Raw genomic sequence first — 16,812 nt, 5'->3', positions numbered from 1 at the left:
AAAAGAACGAGTCACAATTACCTCACAACTAAACTGAAAATTATGGTGAAACTTCACCATCAGCTACAATTAGACAAATGTGGCAGTAGGAACTAACAATGACATAGAAACATATTTACCACTAAAAATGCACTTGTTTGGATAAACAGAGCTCTATAATAAAAAGCAATGACAAAAGAAACTTTTAATTTATTATTTTTTTCAACTGGAAAAAAAGATTTTAAATACAAATGCTTTACTCAAGACATATGTAAAGTAAAAATTTCACCATTCAAAACATTTATACAATGTGTTTTTATATATGACATAAGCAAGTAGGTTTCAAAACGTAACGACTATGATCTATAAAGACCTGCTTGAAAATAAATCTGGTTTTATTTTAAATATGAACAAGCAAACCCCAAAACAAAAGATTGAATTTTATCAATACTTTACTGATGATGCATGAAAACAATTCATTCACAAATTTGCTGTAAACATATTAATTTTCAGGATGTACTAGTTTATCGCTACTTTCACAGTGGAAAGAAAATCACGAAAAATTGTCCCTAGAAATAGTTTTTAACACCATATAAACGCTCATCATTTTTTGAAACCATGAAAATTGGTATCTACAAATATGTGGACTTGAAAGAATCTGCGAAAATTAGAACCCATTATTTTTAATGTGTTTACTACAATATTTTGCCATTACTGCTTACAATAGTAGAAGTCAGCAGCTATTTCGACCAATTAATTAGAAGTCCAAGTTGCTTAGCATTTCAAAATTTGTTTGCTAAAATAAACAATTCTGCAGAAGTCTCCAGTGAGAAGTAGCCATAATCATCAGGATTTTTTTTTGCCTGCCACCGGGTAAAAGTGGTGAAAACTTCCTGTACCAAAATGTACATGTAGTCATGTTCCATGTTTTTTTCATAAGTGAAAAATGATAAGTATATTACATAAATAGAAACTTTTATTTCATGGAGTCCACTTATATTGGACCGTCAAGACAATAGTCAGGTCACAGTCACACCAGTTATTGTCAAGATTTGTGTATTAAATAGCACTTGATATTAACAGTTCCTCACCATTCATATAAATAATAACAAATGGATCACAGCTGGACAAACATCATATAATCAGAATAAATGCCTAATTGATGACAGCTTAAGAATGCTATGTAAGATGACATTTTTACATTGCCTGACAAAGATAAACCTATGTGGTTTTGGCTCGTATTGCCGCTCTCTTGCCTGTGACAGCCTGGAAACCTGACTTAATGCTTGCCACAGAGCATCGAGACCCACATGTTTCACACTGTAGAAAGAAAAGTCTAGTGTCTTTCTGAAGCAATGTATCAGGAGATCTACAGGTATGGCAAGTAACATATTCTTCTGCAAGTAAAACAAATAAATTGTTAATAATCTTACAGCGGGTTAATTAGGCAGGTGTCAAATTTGGTGAATAAAGCTAAAATATTTTACAAAGTTTTCCCAATTCTTATTTTGGTAAATGTTTTTTTTCCGTTTTTAGACAGATCACTAAAATCCACCATACTTAACATACTTTGAGATACAAGGGATGATTGGTGACTAAATATCTGTTCCATAAAAACATTTTTTTTGTGTGTGTTTTTTACTGATTTCTTATATTGTAATTTAATGTCTATCAGCAGATATTTCATACATTTCAATAAGAGAAAGTTTGATGAATCAATCCAATCCTGCTATGGACTAGACCATCAGGTGGATTTTTAATGTGCTAGCTCAAAGAAGCAACACTCCATTATTCAGAATCTTAGCCCATCAATCGTCACTCTATCTCTAATACATCATGAGCGTGGCAGTTATTACCAATATGAAAGTGTTTATTATGACTAACCAGGAATCACACCCCAAGACCTCTACAACTCAAGGCATACACAAAATCATGAGCCATCCAAGGTGTTTCTGTGGAATTTTAAGGTGTTGCTAAACATTTGTGATATTTTCATTTTGTGTTTCCACTTTATACATATTTTATACCTATACAATTAGTAATGAAACTTACTGATATATCTTCTTAAAACATTTTCTATCTGTTTCTGATTATATTTGCCTTTAATAATTAGTTGGTTGTTACCATCCACAGAACCACTACAAAAAAAATACAAACAAAACATGAAGTTATAGGTATACCTTCACTTGTACATGAAGTTGATATCAGACTGCAACGAAAATTGCTTAAAATCAATGCCCTATCTAAATAAAGCCACATACAAGAGTTGAAATCAATTGGGACTCCAAATAATTGTGACCACTTTAAGATGGAATGAATAACAGACTTACAAATTATTGAGTGGGGATTTAATCTAACAGTTTACTACTTTATCAGTTTTCGTTTTTTCACCCTGTAAAATCCATTGACATGTGTTGTATAACAAAGCAGAGGACACATATCCTACCAGGTCAGTATTAAGTGCCATTTCTAGTTTTCTACATATTTTCTGAAAAGCTTTCACTTGATGGTCTTAGTGGTAATCTCTGATTTCATTGATATGTCTTTCTTTGTATCTCAACTTCGTATGCTTCTCTTCAATTTTATGTATAGGAATGGAGCCATCTGCAGGTTTTAGCAAAGGGGTGAGGGATGATTTTTGAGGGTCTACACCTTTCCCAGATGTTAGAATTTTTTTTCAGTTTCAGTTAGATTACAAGGGTGGGATTGCACCAAACACAACCCCAGATCATATTGCAATGAGAATGAAAAGCAATACTAACATTGGGAAACCTTCTGATTTAATCGAATGAGCATAATGTATGGCTAAATGGCTTATTAATTTATGCATATTTATTGAAGCAGCAAAATGTTTTATGTTTATTATAACATGAAATTTGATAGAAGAAAATAGATCTCAAGATCACTAACCTTGTACCCAATTCTGCTAACAGAAAAGCTAACACATGTTTAGGTTGTCGATGTAATCTGTAAATAAAAAGTATTATTTACCAATTAGAATAGTGAAAAAAATCAATAAACCAGACCAGAACTCAAACTTTGTGTGTAACTCATCAATATAAACCTGCATACCAAAAAAAGTTTTAATACCTCAAGGTTACAGAAAAAAGCTTGGAAAACTGGTCCTGACAGTATTTTTTCTAAGTTGAAGGAGCATTACTTCACAAAAATGAACGGAAGATTTCATTGTTCACTGAATATTACTCCATATAAATTAACAAACAAAAACCTTTATCAGTAACTCATCAATACACCTGCATTTCAAAAAATCAGTTAAATATCTCAAGGCATTGAAAAAAGTCAGTAAAACTAATCATGGACTATCTATGATCCCGCAGACTTTTGTAGGCCTTATAATATGATTATTTCAGCAATTCTAAGTTTCATTCTATCTATCATAGTTTTCAAGATTTTGGCTGAAAACTGTAAAAAAAAAAGTCATTTTTCCCCTTTCAACGGCAATAACTCTAACAATCCAAGGCATCGTCCAACAACCTTGATGCAATGCAGACTTTTATAGTCCTTATGATAAGGATAATTTCGGGAATTGAAACAATATGGCATAAGCCTATGCCTAATGGATTTTGAGATATATGAGAAAAATGCTGCCTGACTCCTATGTTCTATTTTTATTAATGGAAGCCATTTTTTTGACGAATTTAAAATACCAACATCAGTTTTATGCACATACCCTATGAAACATTCATACTAAGTTGGGTTAAGTAGTTTCAGAGGAAAAGAGTTTTGAAAAATTGTTAACGACGACACACGCCAAGTGAGCTAAAAAGAGGGATGGCAAAATGTTCATAGGCCTCATTTAAAAAGCACATTTTTGATTTTGCTGAATATTAAACTTAACCTGAATTTTATGGTACTAAATAACTGCGCAAAGTTTAAAAAAGATCTATTGATCCGAGCTAAAATGGAAAAGTCTGGAGATGGACAGACAAACATGCTACTTTATGAAGGGTATCATATAATACCTAGCCACTTTGTGTGGTGAGATATTGAAATAAAAGCACCACCCTCATCAAGGTAGAGGGAGACATTTTTTCAAAAATTTTTTAAGGTAAAATCAAAAGATCATTTTTGTGAAAAATGGCATAAGAACCAAGAAATAACTTTGGTGGAGGTAAATGTTTGCTCTTTATTTCATTAAGATTGTGTAGCACCTATTCTAAAAATCAAGTGGCACAAGTGTAAACCAATAAGAACAAATTTTCAAATTCTACAAGAGATATATATTTCTTATTCTTAGTTTCAAAATCGAAATACAAAAACAATTGCAGAAGTACTGTATACAGAAACAAGATCCATATAATTCTGGATAAATATGTATCTAAACACTTAACAAATAAAAACAAGAGGCTTCCAGGAGCATGAATCACTCACCTAGTTAAATTTTTGCTTTTCAAGGGCAATAACTCTGACAAGAAATTGTGCGACAATTTTTACTCCATGAAGACTTAGGTAAGACTTAATCACGAGGATCATTTCAACAATCAAAAGTTTCATTCTATCTATTACAATTTTCAAGATATTGACTGAAAACTGCAAAAATGTAATGTTTTGCCTTTCAAGGGCAATAACTTTTATATGGAGGCATCTGACAACTTTGATCCCTAGAGACTTTTGTAGGCCTAATAATAAGAATCATTTCAGCAACTGAAAGTTTCATTCTATCTATCATAGTTGATATAGGCTGATAATTGTAAAAAAGTCAATTTTCACCTCTCAAGGGCAATAACCCTTACATGGAGTCGTCTGACAACTTTGATCCCTGGAGACTTTTGTAGGCCTTATAATAAGGATATTTCAGCAATTGAAAGATCTAGGGGAGACTTTTATAGGCCTTATAATAAGGATATTTCAGCAATTGAAAGATATAGGCGAAACCTAACGGCTTTGGAGATATATGCAAAAAACTACTTAAGATTTTTTAAAGTAATAACATCAAAAACGGCAAAAAACGTCAAAAAAGAGCAGTAACTCCAACATGGGTCGACAGATTTTCACCAAAATTTGACCACAGATAGATCTCATCATGCTAAATACTTTTATCCCTGTGTCAGAATTTGGCTAAACCTAACGATTTTGCAAAAATCTGCTGTCTGACCCCTATGTTCTATTTTTAGGAACAGCCGCCACATTTTTTAACTGATCAAAAATCCAACTCACATTTTGTGCAGGATACTCTAAGGAACAGTCATGATAAGTTTCATGCAAATCTATTCAGTAGTTTCAAAGGAGAAGATGTTTGAAGATATTGTTAACAACGACGAAGACAGACGCCAAGTGATGGCAATAGCTCACCCAACGGCCAGGTGAGCTAAAAACTATTTGGGTTCCTAAAGTAATCTACTAATGACAGCATATACTGCTGAAAAATTGGTTGGGTTCAACAAGCTAAAATTGTCATTATTGTAAGAAAAATTGATAACATTTCTCCATGGTAAAAGGTTCACATCTTCAATATGTATATAAACACTGTGCAAAGTTTTAATATTATTGACTTAAAAATTCTTGAGATACAGATTACAATAAGTAGGGACCCTCTTTGCACTGACAGATGGATGGACAGACAAATGGATCTGAGTGACTACTAGACCAGCTTTCACTGTTGGCGACATGTAATAGAAACATCAAATATGTATATAAAATATAAACTTACAATCTACAAATGTCTGCAAAATTAGCAAAGGATGATTTTCTGGTACCAACTTTGAGAACCTGTGGCGGCCTCATTACAAATTTCTTCTTTTCTCCAGTAACCATATCTGGGTTCTTCTCTCGTATGATGTCAAATACTCTTGTTAACAACTGAAATAAAACAGTCAATCAATTTAACCCTGGCCTGAAGAAAAATATATAACATGTACTTGTAAAAATTAGAAAAAAATCGCAATTGTTCTAGCCACATTTGTAATGTCTACAGTAGACATACTAGATTCTTGGGATTTCAATACGTTCTACATAGGAAATTCCAGTGAGGAAAATGAAACTAGAAGGAAACTTAAAAACCCTATTGTTAACCCCATTTATTATATAGATTTCCTCACTAATGTATAGTAACTTTCAAATGAATTTTAAAATTTCATGATGTGGACTGCTATTTCAAATCATAATGTCAAAGAAATTCAATGCCAAAAGAGTATTAAAATGTTTTGATGTTTAAGCAAAAGAAAGTCCAATATTAAATACAACATTCACTGCTATCCATATAAAAGTTTTGTTCTTTCTTTAGTGATTTATTCAACCACAACAGCAGTGTATAATGTACATGTTACACAGTAATATTGATTAAAACTTTGACAACTTGTCATTTTTAATGATCTTTAGAATTTCATTGGGCTATTCATTAAACATTTTTTCCAAGAATTTCTGATTTAAATGTGACATATCAGCTGAAATGTGATAAGTGGCATATTGTATGCTCAATGATTAGACATTGACTTCTATCTAGTGTTTCCAACTTATATGAGTTCCTACCTCATCATATGTGTAATCTCTATCAGAATCTAACCAAGATTTTCCTGACGTGTTACTACTCGACAGTCTGTCTTCTTTCTTATCATCTTTTTCATCAGCTTAATTATAGAATAAATGTATACATTAAACAAATTTATCATTATTTTCTTCATATTGAATACAAAGCACTTGTTTTCAGGCCAATATGACACATACTTTTATAATTAGCATTGAACTTCTCTATGTACAATGTAGGAATGATAAATAGCAACAATTTTGAATTATTACACCTTACATAATAAAGGATGAATTCTATTGGATAAAATATAATCATGTGACATAGATTAATTTGGATATTTTTCTGTTTTAATTGCAAGAAAGGTTGAAAAACCCCAAAAATCATGCCATCATTGAATAATCCTATTAATCACCAGAGAATAACCAATCAAAAATACAATAGCAGGTGAATAACCCATCTTTGCAAAAGGATGGCCTAGCACATATGAAATCATGCATTTTTTGTCAGTCCTTTGTTTGTTCGGTGTAATAAAACGATTCTAACTCGGTGAATATCCAAAATTGTCCATCTCACTAAGGTTATTCCCCTCAGGCAAAAGCCCTCCGGGAAATAACCATAGTTCGGGTTGACAATTTTGGATATTCACCTCTTCAGAGGGCCGTAATTGTATATGTTCCAGGTAGAAAGTTAAAGCAGGGGAAGTAAATTCATGTAACTAAGGACACAGTATGACTTGCATTCTTTAATGCTGAAAATAATGAAAAAAAAAAATTTTTGTTTTAGTAATAATTGCAAGTGATGAAAACCTTGTAAAAAGACTTACAGACAAAAGGCTTAAAAAATTGTGTAGGTTCTCACGCACTGCCATACCCCTAAAACACTCCCGTAAGCAATTTTTACTCTCTAGCAAAAATATATTTTTAAAAAATTTTGTCTTCAGTCAAGAAAACAGTCTCGGTTCTACAAATTTGTCATCAGGATCATTCGGCCACATGACTGTCAGGTTCAAAACGCTTCTGCATTTGAAGAAGATTAAATCGAGGCCACTAATATCATGCAAAATGTTTCTCAAGGAAAATTGATGCCACTGAGCATCATACACATGCACGTTTTCTGAACTGTAGATTAAATATTTATCAGTGTGAGCAGTAAATATATTATGAAATATTTCATAGAAAAGTTTGTATATTTGCTGCTGACAAAAAAAAATCATTTTAAAAAAAAAAAAGCCTGAGAACCTCGATATTTTTTTGTATGGACTAAATTTGAAGTTTTTGGTATGGTACAGCCAATAAAACACTTTATAGGACACTTATTAAGTAAATTCTCAATGCAAACTAAAGTGCCACTAAACTTTGTTGGAATATTTAACAAGAACCACAAAATACATAAACATATTCCATTTCAAAAAAATATTTTTTAAATAGTGATATTGTTGACCACCTCAGCCTTTTTTTAATAGGAAAATATGCCTCATTTTTTTTCAAACATGGAAATTTGGTATAATCATACAAAATCTTCAATTTGAATTTAAAATAGTTAATTTTAAAGAGGATGTTAAGAAAAAGATAAGTCATTAACAATTCATCAATGTAATTTTGAACAGCAATACCACACCTTACCCTTTGACTACCTATAGGGAAAATAGTTTTATCTTGTGTGGGATTGTATTTTAGCCATTATTCTTTGGAAACTTTCATCTGGGGAAACAAACAAGATTTATTTTGGAGGTAACAAAAAACAAACAATATCCCTGACAGATTGTGGAACTATCACTAGATCACAGAGGCTCTTACAAAATTTAGATGTAGATTATAAAACAATAATACCATCCTCTACAGGTAAATCAACATCAATTTGATCAAAGTCTACTTTCTTCTTTTTCTTCTTTTTCTTGGTAGGTAAACCTAGATCAACGTTCTCATCTGCAGGAGCCTCCTCTGTGGCTCCGCCATCTTGGTCTTCGGGGGGCTGCGGTGAATCTGTGGTTGTTGGCTCCTGAGGAAAGGAGTATTTTTTATAATTAAAGCCAATGGCAAACAATGCACTGAAATACAAACAATGTGACAAATATATGGATTTCGAATTATTTGCAATATTAATTAAAAGATTTTAGCCTAATGGGAATATCTTCTGTCGTAATTAAATATCTGTATATTTCTCATCGTAAACCTATTGCTCCACATTTCGCAAAAGTTTATCTTATTTTATACATAAATTATCTTCAGTTCATTATTATTTGAAAAGTAAATTTTAGCTTTGAATTTGCTGGACTTATGACTGAGGAAACTCATTCATATTTCAAGTGTTTTCTCAGTGATGTACAAGTCTTTCAAATAGATTTTAAATTTCCATACTTTCCTTTAGCAGTGAAAATGTGTAAAATCCCATGAAAATCTCTTAAAAGCATACATCATGAAGTCTTGAAAAGTGTGTCAGAACTAAAACTCTTCAATGTATCTGCTTAAGCTGACACTAGTTACATTTTGCAGAAACTACACTGACTTTTCATACCATTACAAATAGGCTTTTGGGATAGGGTTATGTTGCTACAAGATTAAAGTCATCAGTACACGAGTTAAATAATTGTCATCATGAAATTGTGGATTGTTATGGTGTATCCACCTGCACCATGACAAACAATTTGTTCAATAGTTTATAGTTTTCCTTTCCTCTTTCGTCTACCCAAGAAGTGACATTTTATGAGCAACTTGGCGGGTGTTTCTATAAAATCAGAGGACGCTTACCCTACAGGTGCACTTGCTCCATGCCCCAAATTTGTAGAGGAGTCTGAGTTGATAATTTACATATTTTCTCAGTACATTATTTTGATAAATTCCTGTTGTTTGCTGTGTGTGTCTACTTTCTGTCTAGTCTTTATCCTTGAAAAGTTATTTATTCTTTTGACTTCCACTGGAATCTGGGTTCCCTTGATTACTAATTGTAATAGTCAGTTCAATTTGAATCTTCAGAGATATTCATGTTCTCATTTCTTCTGTAACTTCCAATGTTTGTGAAAAGAAATGATAATAGAAACAAAAATTCAGAGACCCAGGGTTTGGGCAGTTCAGAATATATGCAAAACACTCAAAAACACTTTCTGGTGAACAGACGTCATTGGGCCTGTTTCCCAACCATTCCTAGATTTTACTGCCAACCTTGGACTTATTTAGCCAAAATGAAAAAAAAAGTACGAACCAACCAAGGAACCATAATTTTCTATTCACGTCCATTTTTTGTTTTTGCATACTTGGTTCAGTCATCATGGTAACAGGTAGGTAAGGTTTTGAGATACTGAATTTGAGTTCATATTGAGGTTAAAGTAGGTTTTCCTAAATGAAAATGTCAACTCTTGACGATAAGTCTCTACTTACCAACCTGGTTATTCTCTATGACAGGATCCAAATGGTTTTTTTTTCTATTTGGCCTTAGGCAGTGAAAAAACCTTATTGTGAACAAAATATAAAAATAAGTTTATCAGGCAGTCAGCTATTTGACTAATTATGCTACTTCTCCTTTAACACTTACAGGCAAGGCATCTCCAAGCTCTTCTAGATCAAAAGCTTTCTTTTTCTTCTTCTTCTTTTTTGTGAAGTCAAATGACATGTCTAATAGAAGATAAACATCAATATACAAAACTGAATAAAAAAAAATATGTCTTAAAGTAGATTTGCTAAACTCATCCCAGGGAATGAGGGGTATCTGAAATCAATGATCCAAGGCTTTTTCTTCATCTCAGTGAGGAGAAAAATAAAAACTTTTTGTACTCATTAAGCTTCAAAACAATGATGTACACCAGAGCTGATAAAAAAACATGTTTTCTATTTTTTATACATAAGAAAACTTGTTGCATGAAGTCTGTCATAGGCCTAAAACATTTGCATTTCAAAATGAAATAATTCATGATACACTTCTTTATCATAATCTTTCGGAGGTTTCCTTAGTATTCCAAACATGTTACTACCTTGATAATGCTTTATTCATTTTTTGATGAAATCAAATAAAATTTAGTGTTGGGTCCCTCGGACTCAAGTGTAGATCAATTTAAATGTGTTATCTAGTTACCAAGATGAAAACACTGTCATAACATTATACACCATCAAATTACTTAAGTTGTATTATATAAACTACAAACCATCATCAACGGTTTCTTTATCTGGTTTACTTTCTTCTACTTCTTTAGGAGCATCTGATTGTTCAGGGGCTGCTGGTGGGGCCCCATCAGCAGCAACTTCTGTTTCTCCCATTGCAGCATCCAAGTCAAAAGGAACTTTCTTCTTCTTCTTCTTTTTCTTCATCATTGTAGGGTCAAAGGGCATCTGAAATCAAAATAAAATTTTCAACATCAATGTAAACATGCACTCACTGACGGAAACTGCCTGTAGTCTTTCAGAAAATAAGACCAGTCTGATACAACTGATGTTTAAACAAAAATCAAACCACAAGAATATATACACCAGCATACACATGAAATAAAAATACTCATTAAGAGATAAAATAAAAGTGTTTCCAACATTAAGGTTTTCAAAAAAGGGTTCCTTATTCTACTACAAATACAAACAACCATTTTGAATATAAGACTGGGATAAAAACCTGGAACTTCTATCAAGATATCCTATATTGAAGATTCAGAAGGGACTTTTTTGTGAGCAAAAACCTTCTTTGAACCCACTTTCCTACATGACCAAATTAGATTGGTACATTTTGTATTATCAAGTTTCTTTTTTCTTTAAAATAATACAAATTACAAACTACAATGTAAGTGTTGGTTGTAATTCAGACCAATTCAACAATTACATTGTCCCTTGCAATCACTTTGTCATTCCACTCTGGTTAAACTAGAAATTAAAGTTTTTTAGACTAACTTCCACCAAATCAAAATTATCTTACTTCAGAAGGTTCTTGCTGCTTTAACTTTATCATTATATCCAAGTTTAAGTGTTTACTAGTCCAAAAGCATACACAATATTGTTAAGAACTAAGAAATGACAAAGTATTGCATCAGTCACTCATCAGAACTTAAAATAGAACTGAACTTATTATGACTTGTTTCATCATACAGGGATGATTTGACCATTTTCAAATGGGTTCCCAAATATGATAATTGGGAATCAATACTTACTAATTCAATTTTGATGTGTTAAATTATTACAACTGACATGCAAAAATATACACCAATATAAGTTATCCACAAGAAAAGATATTCCTTAAATCTGCCTAAATGAACTCTTCATATAAGCTCATAGGGAAAATACTATGAGATTAAAAGTTGGGAGTTCCCACAACAGGAGGCTGACTTTCTCACTGCTGCAGTCAAAATTGTAACTTGGGCTAGGCATATTTGTCATAAAACTACACTAGAGAATGTCCTTCCATAATGAGATATAGTAACACTTCCCTGACATTAAAGTGAGATAAGAACTGCCAAACTATAGTATTCAAATTTGCAGGATAGTGAAGAAATTGTGTACATAAATAATCCTCTCCCCTAGTTCTATAACATAAAACCATGCATTTTATGTTTATCTTTCATGTTTTCATCGGATATTTTCATTTTTTGTTTATAGTCAAAATGCAAGGTTTTATCACTGGACGCCATTTTGCAGGAGTAACGTTCCGGCGAATTGACCTGCGGGATGTTTTTGTCTAGATATAACATAATAACAAATAAAAATATTTAAGAATGATTGAAGTACAAAGTTAAAAGACCTGGCTGTGAAATAAATTTTTTACCAGATGCAGAAATTCCATTAAAAACATCCAACTTTGCTCTTAAATCAGCACATGTAAGATTCCATTAACACCATAATCGATAAGTCCTGAGAAGCACATTTCCGAATAGCGATCAGCAAATATTTAGGATTTTTAATGGCGCAACGAAATTTATTCACACATCATTTTGTCAAAGATAAAATATATTTAAAAATCATGTGGTGAGTATAAAAGTAGTATAATAAAATTTAAAAAATGAAGGTTTTCATAATTTTTTGTGATCATTGCCTTTGGAATGAAAAAAAAACTTTTAACCTTTAAATGATAAAACTTCGTTCCACCATATGAATCCGAAAATGCAGTCAACCGTAACATAAGAAGATGTCAGCTTCTAGGCCAGATCACTTCGTGTTATAATTCAGGAATATTATCTTCCAAACAATGTTTATTTGGATAAATTAGACTTCTTTTTCTTGTAATTATATAGTTTTGTTGAAAAAATATTCTTAAAATGTCTGAATTTAAAGTTGATTTTTACACCTTGAAATTAAGGTCCAATGATAAAACCTCACATTTTGACTATAAACAAAAAATGAAAATATCCGATGAAAACATGGAAGACAAACATAAAATGTGTGGTTTTATGTTATAGAACTATCCTCTCCCCATAAATTACAAAGTTACGAAAACAGTTTTTAGTTTCCTAACAGTTATCTGTTGGGGTATGAAATTATTCCTCTCTTAAGAAAAAAAATTTAAAAAATAGGGTATAAGCTTCCGCTTTTGTTCCCAATCTGGCCAGTAACCCCTCAATAGCATAAGGGATATTATATTTATGACTTTCACTCCTATCAAATACTTGTTATATAGTTAAAAATCATTTTCCAACTGGCTTCATACAAAGAATCCGCAAAACTGACAATTGGAGTCGATTGTAATTTATGAAACCGGGATAATTTCAACAATTCATCAATTGTTCTCAACGATGACAGCCGGCTTCATAAATACGTAGATAGTCTGCAAAAAAATCGAAAATTCATTCAGTTTATGTTTGTTTCTGTGCTCCTTACCAATTCTTCGTCTTCCATATTTCAAATTTTATGATTTTGTGTATATTAAACCTAAATACAAGCGTGAAAATCTTCAAGTGGCAAAATTATTGCATCAGACATGTGTTTCCTCTGGCTCTGCGGGTCAAGGTCGTGGAAAGGATGGCCAGTTCGTACCAAACGTTTGTAGGTCCCAGGGCATTATTAAAAAAAATGCGTTCATGCAAGTCTTATATAATTGAATATGGAAATTTTTAAAATTCCAAAAGACAGTTCGATTAAAAACCATTTTTATAAGTTATAGATAGAATACCACAAATTAATGAAATATGGGTTGGTCTAAAAACAGGACGGGCATTTCCCGACACATTTTTAATATAACTTCAGTTTTACTTAATGGAATTCAAAAATTTTAAATGATTTCTAAAGGGGAGTATGAGCGCTTTTTACCGATTTTAATTTTTTGGAAAATGTCATATGATAAAGCGAAAATCTTGACAGGACGAACTTTTTCTGACAAGAGAATGGCGATGAAAAGGGGGACATGTTGAATTATTGATAGAATGTGTCATGTCTGTCAAGAATGTTTACTTATTCTAAAAGCTTGTAATAAAAGGTACATCTTGATATAATAATTGTTTCATTTTGAGTTAGTTTAAGTCGAAAAATCTTGGCAGGACGGACTTGTTCTGTTAAAAGATTTGTATCGTTTTTTATGGGGATACAGTAACAAAACACCAAATACTTGAAAATTACTTAACGTCTGTCAAAAATCCTTTAGGATTAGGGTTAGGCTAGCTGGCTTAGTGGTCTGGAGCGCTGGGCTGTGTGCAGGCGGTGTTGCCAAAGATGTCACAGCGTTACGAGTTCGAGTCTCCCGGAGGGAATGACTATAAATTTGCTTCGAAAATTTGACAGTTCTAACATCGTAGGGGATTTTCACACATATATAAACGTCTAAATATTACATTTTACCATTATTTTGGTGATGCTAAACATATTTAGACGTTTATTTAATTTATTGTTATTTCCGCATCGTTTTGGAAAATTTTCCAGACCCTTCTTTGCTAACTTTATCTTCCCTGCATCAATTTGATCTAATGGAGCAGAGTAGCGAATAGAGTCGTCACATTCTTAGACGTTATATAATATTGATTTGTCGTTACATATATCATTAATTTGATCCTCTATCCTACATAATAACACCTAGATGAGTTGTCCCGTACTACTATACATCGTGTACTAAGTTACAACCCTAGATTATAATCCTACGAGGAGGAATGACCCGGCCAGCGAAAGGTATATTTTAATATAGCCTAGCTGACCGAGTGGTCTAGACCCGTAATTGGCAGTGAGTAATTTTTGTATGAAAAATAAGTTTTTAAGGAAACTATTTGACATATTTATTCAACCTCAATATCTCAGCTAAGATATTTTTTTGGCAAACTTCAACACCTCAGAGGTTAGTTAAAAGCTTTCCATTTTGGGCGATTTCGAGCTGATCGAAGGTCAAGATATATAGGAGACACACTTCGAAGTAACTGTAGTGCATGAGTTGAAGAAAGAAGAAAGGACGTGTTTAAAACGCCATAAATACAGCGAAAATAAAGCTGAAATCAAAGGACTGTACCAACCATGCAATATAAATTTGTTGAACAGGTTTAAGTTTTGGATAAAGTCTCCATCACAGGAGTGAAGAAAAAGATAGCAAGCAGATGCATGTGCACTGTTTGTGCCGACTGTCTGTTGAAACTTATCAAGCAGACTGTACAAATATGGTAAAAAATCTTAACACAATTCATTTAATAATTTCATTCCAGCTAGCACAAACACGTAGTAAAAATGTTTTAGAAATTATGTTATTAGAGCTATGTACACCTTTAAAATGTATGTCCTCTTCAAACAGGAAGTGGATATCCATGGAACCAAACTTTATACATGTGTTCTATAATTAAAACTTTATTGAAATTCAGCAAAAACAGAAGTGGATCCAAAAGGGGCCCAGGGTCCTCCTCATATTTGAAAAAAAAATAATTTGATGTTATAGAAAATTAATAATACTACCATTAGTGAGCCCCCTCAAAGGCCATATTTCCCCACCTTTTGGGAGTTTCTGGATCTGCTAATGATTTATATGAAACAGTGATTGCATATTGCGGTCAAATGAATGAATTGATACACTAAAAGACTAACAAATGCCATGATCACTTGTCATGGTCCAATCAGATTCTCATCACTGTATAAAACTTACCTTGAAAAAAAATAGTTCAGAAACATTTTCTTAATTCGTTTTTAAAAGTTTTTTAAAAATATATATTAAAATGTTGTTCTTACATTTCTACAACTATTTATTGAACATTTCAGAAAGCCATATTAAACCCATATCTGGACATATTTTTAACCTGTTTCAAAGGAATGTAATGAAAACATTATCAGAAAATATTTGTTTTTAACATATAAGTAACATTTTTATAACATATCCAAATAATGTTTAAAAAAATAGATCCAAAAACATTACAGTGACATGTTATTTAAATATTTCAAAAACATTTCAATAAACAGTTCTGAAAACCTTTTTCAAACTTAAACGGTGGAATGTTTCAAAAACGTCATCAAAACATTTTGAAAAAAATGTTCTGTTGAAAATGTTTTAGCAAACTACCGATAAAATATTTCGAAAAAGGTTCGCGCTACCTGGGATTATGTGTAAATTCATTGTTTTATTCGGAATTATCTTTCATGAACTAACGTAAGCCTCCTTTGATCTAAGATCGTCAATGGAAAGGAAAACAGTCAACTCAGTGAAAAATCCTTGCTGTACAATTCTTATCAATTTTTCAAAAATGCAATTACCTTTATACATGTATTTTAAATTTGTATAACTTTTCGGCCAGTTTTTAGTGGAGTCCGAGTTGCTCATTTGCTTTTGTTACTTTGTATGATTTTAGTTACTTTAATTTCTTTGTTGTGTATGTCTGTTTTCCATGTCTGGTCTTTGTCCCTGGATTACATTCTTTTGATTACCCCTATAATCTTGGTTCCCTTGATAAAATACATCACTGTATAAGCTAAATCGGTATACATCGGTATTTTTTCCTCAAAGACAAGCTCATGTTCAGTTTACGTATATAATCCCGTATACATTTTCTAATTGGAACTTCTATCACGTCAAAGGCCAGAGGGAAGGTAAGTCTAGAAAACTCCGAAAGACAACAAAAATATTGTTTTATCGTTACTGTCCCCCTAACTAGTGTGACCCTGGTATCCGAGGCGAGAACGCCGAGAACGTCCTTGGAAAATCATGGATACCTCTGTTCCTCAATTACAAGAATGTCAAGATGAACATTCTTCACAACAGACTAAATGTCAAGATGCCAATGGAAATGTAGATAACCCTAGACAGGCCAAAGTGAAGGTAGACAATGCAGAAATTAGTTTGTTTACATTCAATTTTATGAAATGTTAATCAGTTTAGACATGGTTCTAAGCATTGCCATTAGTATAAGGGTTAATTTGGATTGTACAAGGACTATTTGCAGGAATGGCTAAGTCATATTGGCCAGCTTTGAATATTTTGATGTGGTA

General features: G+C 32.3%; 2 protein-coding genes across 4 annotated transcripts in view; one reads left to right on the top strand and one right to left on the bottom strand.

The window, feature by feature from the left end:
* Positions 1–169: 169 nt before the first annotated feature.
* On the bottom strand, positions 170–13,367 carry LOC148617981 (eukaryotic translation initiation factor 2 subunit 2-like). Of its 2 annotated transcripts, none has more exons than XM_088585678.1 (9): positions 13,249–13,367; positions 10,602–10,785; positions 9,995–10,074; positions 8,296–8,464; positions 6,469–6,566; positions 5,651–5,799; positions 2,890–2,946; positions 2,032–2,117; positions 170–1,376 (listed from the first exon to the last, which is right to left on the bottom strand). In XM_088585678.1, exons 1-9 carry the CDS (start codon positions 13,264–13,266, stop codon positions 1,201–1,203), a joined length of 1,017 nt encoding a protein of 338 aa, XP_088441804.1. In that variant the 5' UTR covers positions 13,267–13,367; the 3' UTR covers positions 170–1,200. The 2 variants fall into 2 exon arrangements, with proteins under 2 accessions (XP_088441804.1, XP_088441803.1); XM_088585677.1 differs by lacking the exon at positions 13,249–13,367 and adding an exon at positions 11,357–11,476.
* A 3,115-nt stretch (positions 13,368–16,482) lies between these two features.
* The window catches only part of LOC148617980 (H(+)/Cl(-) exchange transporter 7-like), a 54,785-nt gene continuing 54,455 nt past the window's right edge, over positions 16,483–16,812 (top strand). For both annotated transcript variants that reach the window (XM_088585674.1, XM_088585673.1), the window contains exon 1: positions 16,483–16,642. In XM_088585674.1, the coding sequence (XP_088441800.1) occupies positions 16,529–16,642 (114 nt within the window). In that variant the 5' untranslated portion in view covers positions 16,483–16,528. The remainder of the gene's footprint in view (positions 16,643–16,812) is intronic.

The sequence above is a fragment of the Perna viridis genome, chromosome 5, assembly GCF_037379345.1.
Source record: "Perna viridis isolate PV_CMFRI_1.1 ecotype Kerala chromosome 5, ASM3737934v1, whole genome shotgun sequence".
NCBI classification, from domain to species: Eukaryota; Metazoa; Mollusca; class Bivalvia; order Mytilida; family Mytilidae; genus Perna; species Perna viridis.
The sequence above is the reverse complement of the archived record's forward strand: the minus strand, read 5'-3'. Positions and strand labels throughout refer to the sequence as shown.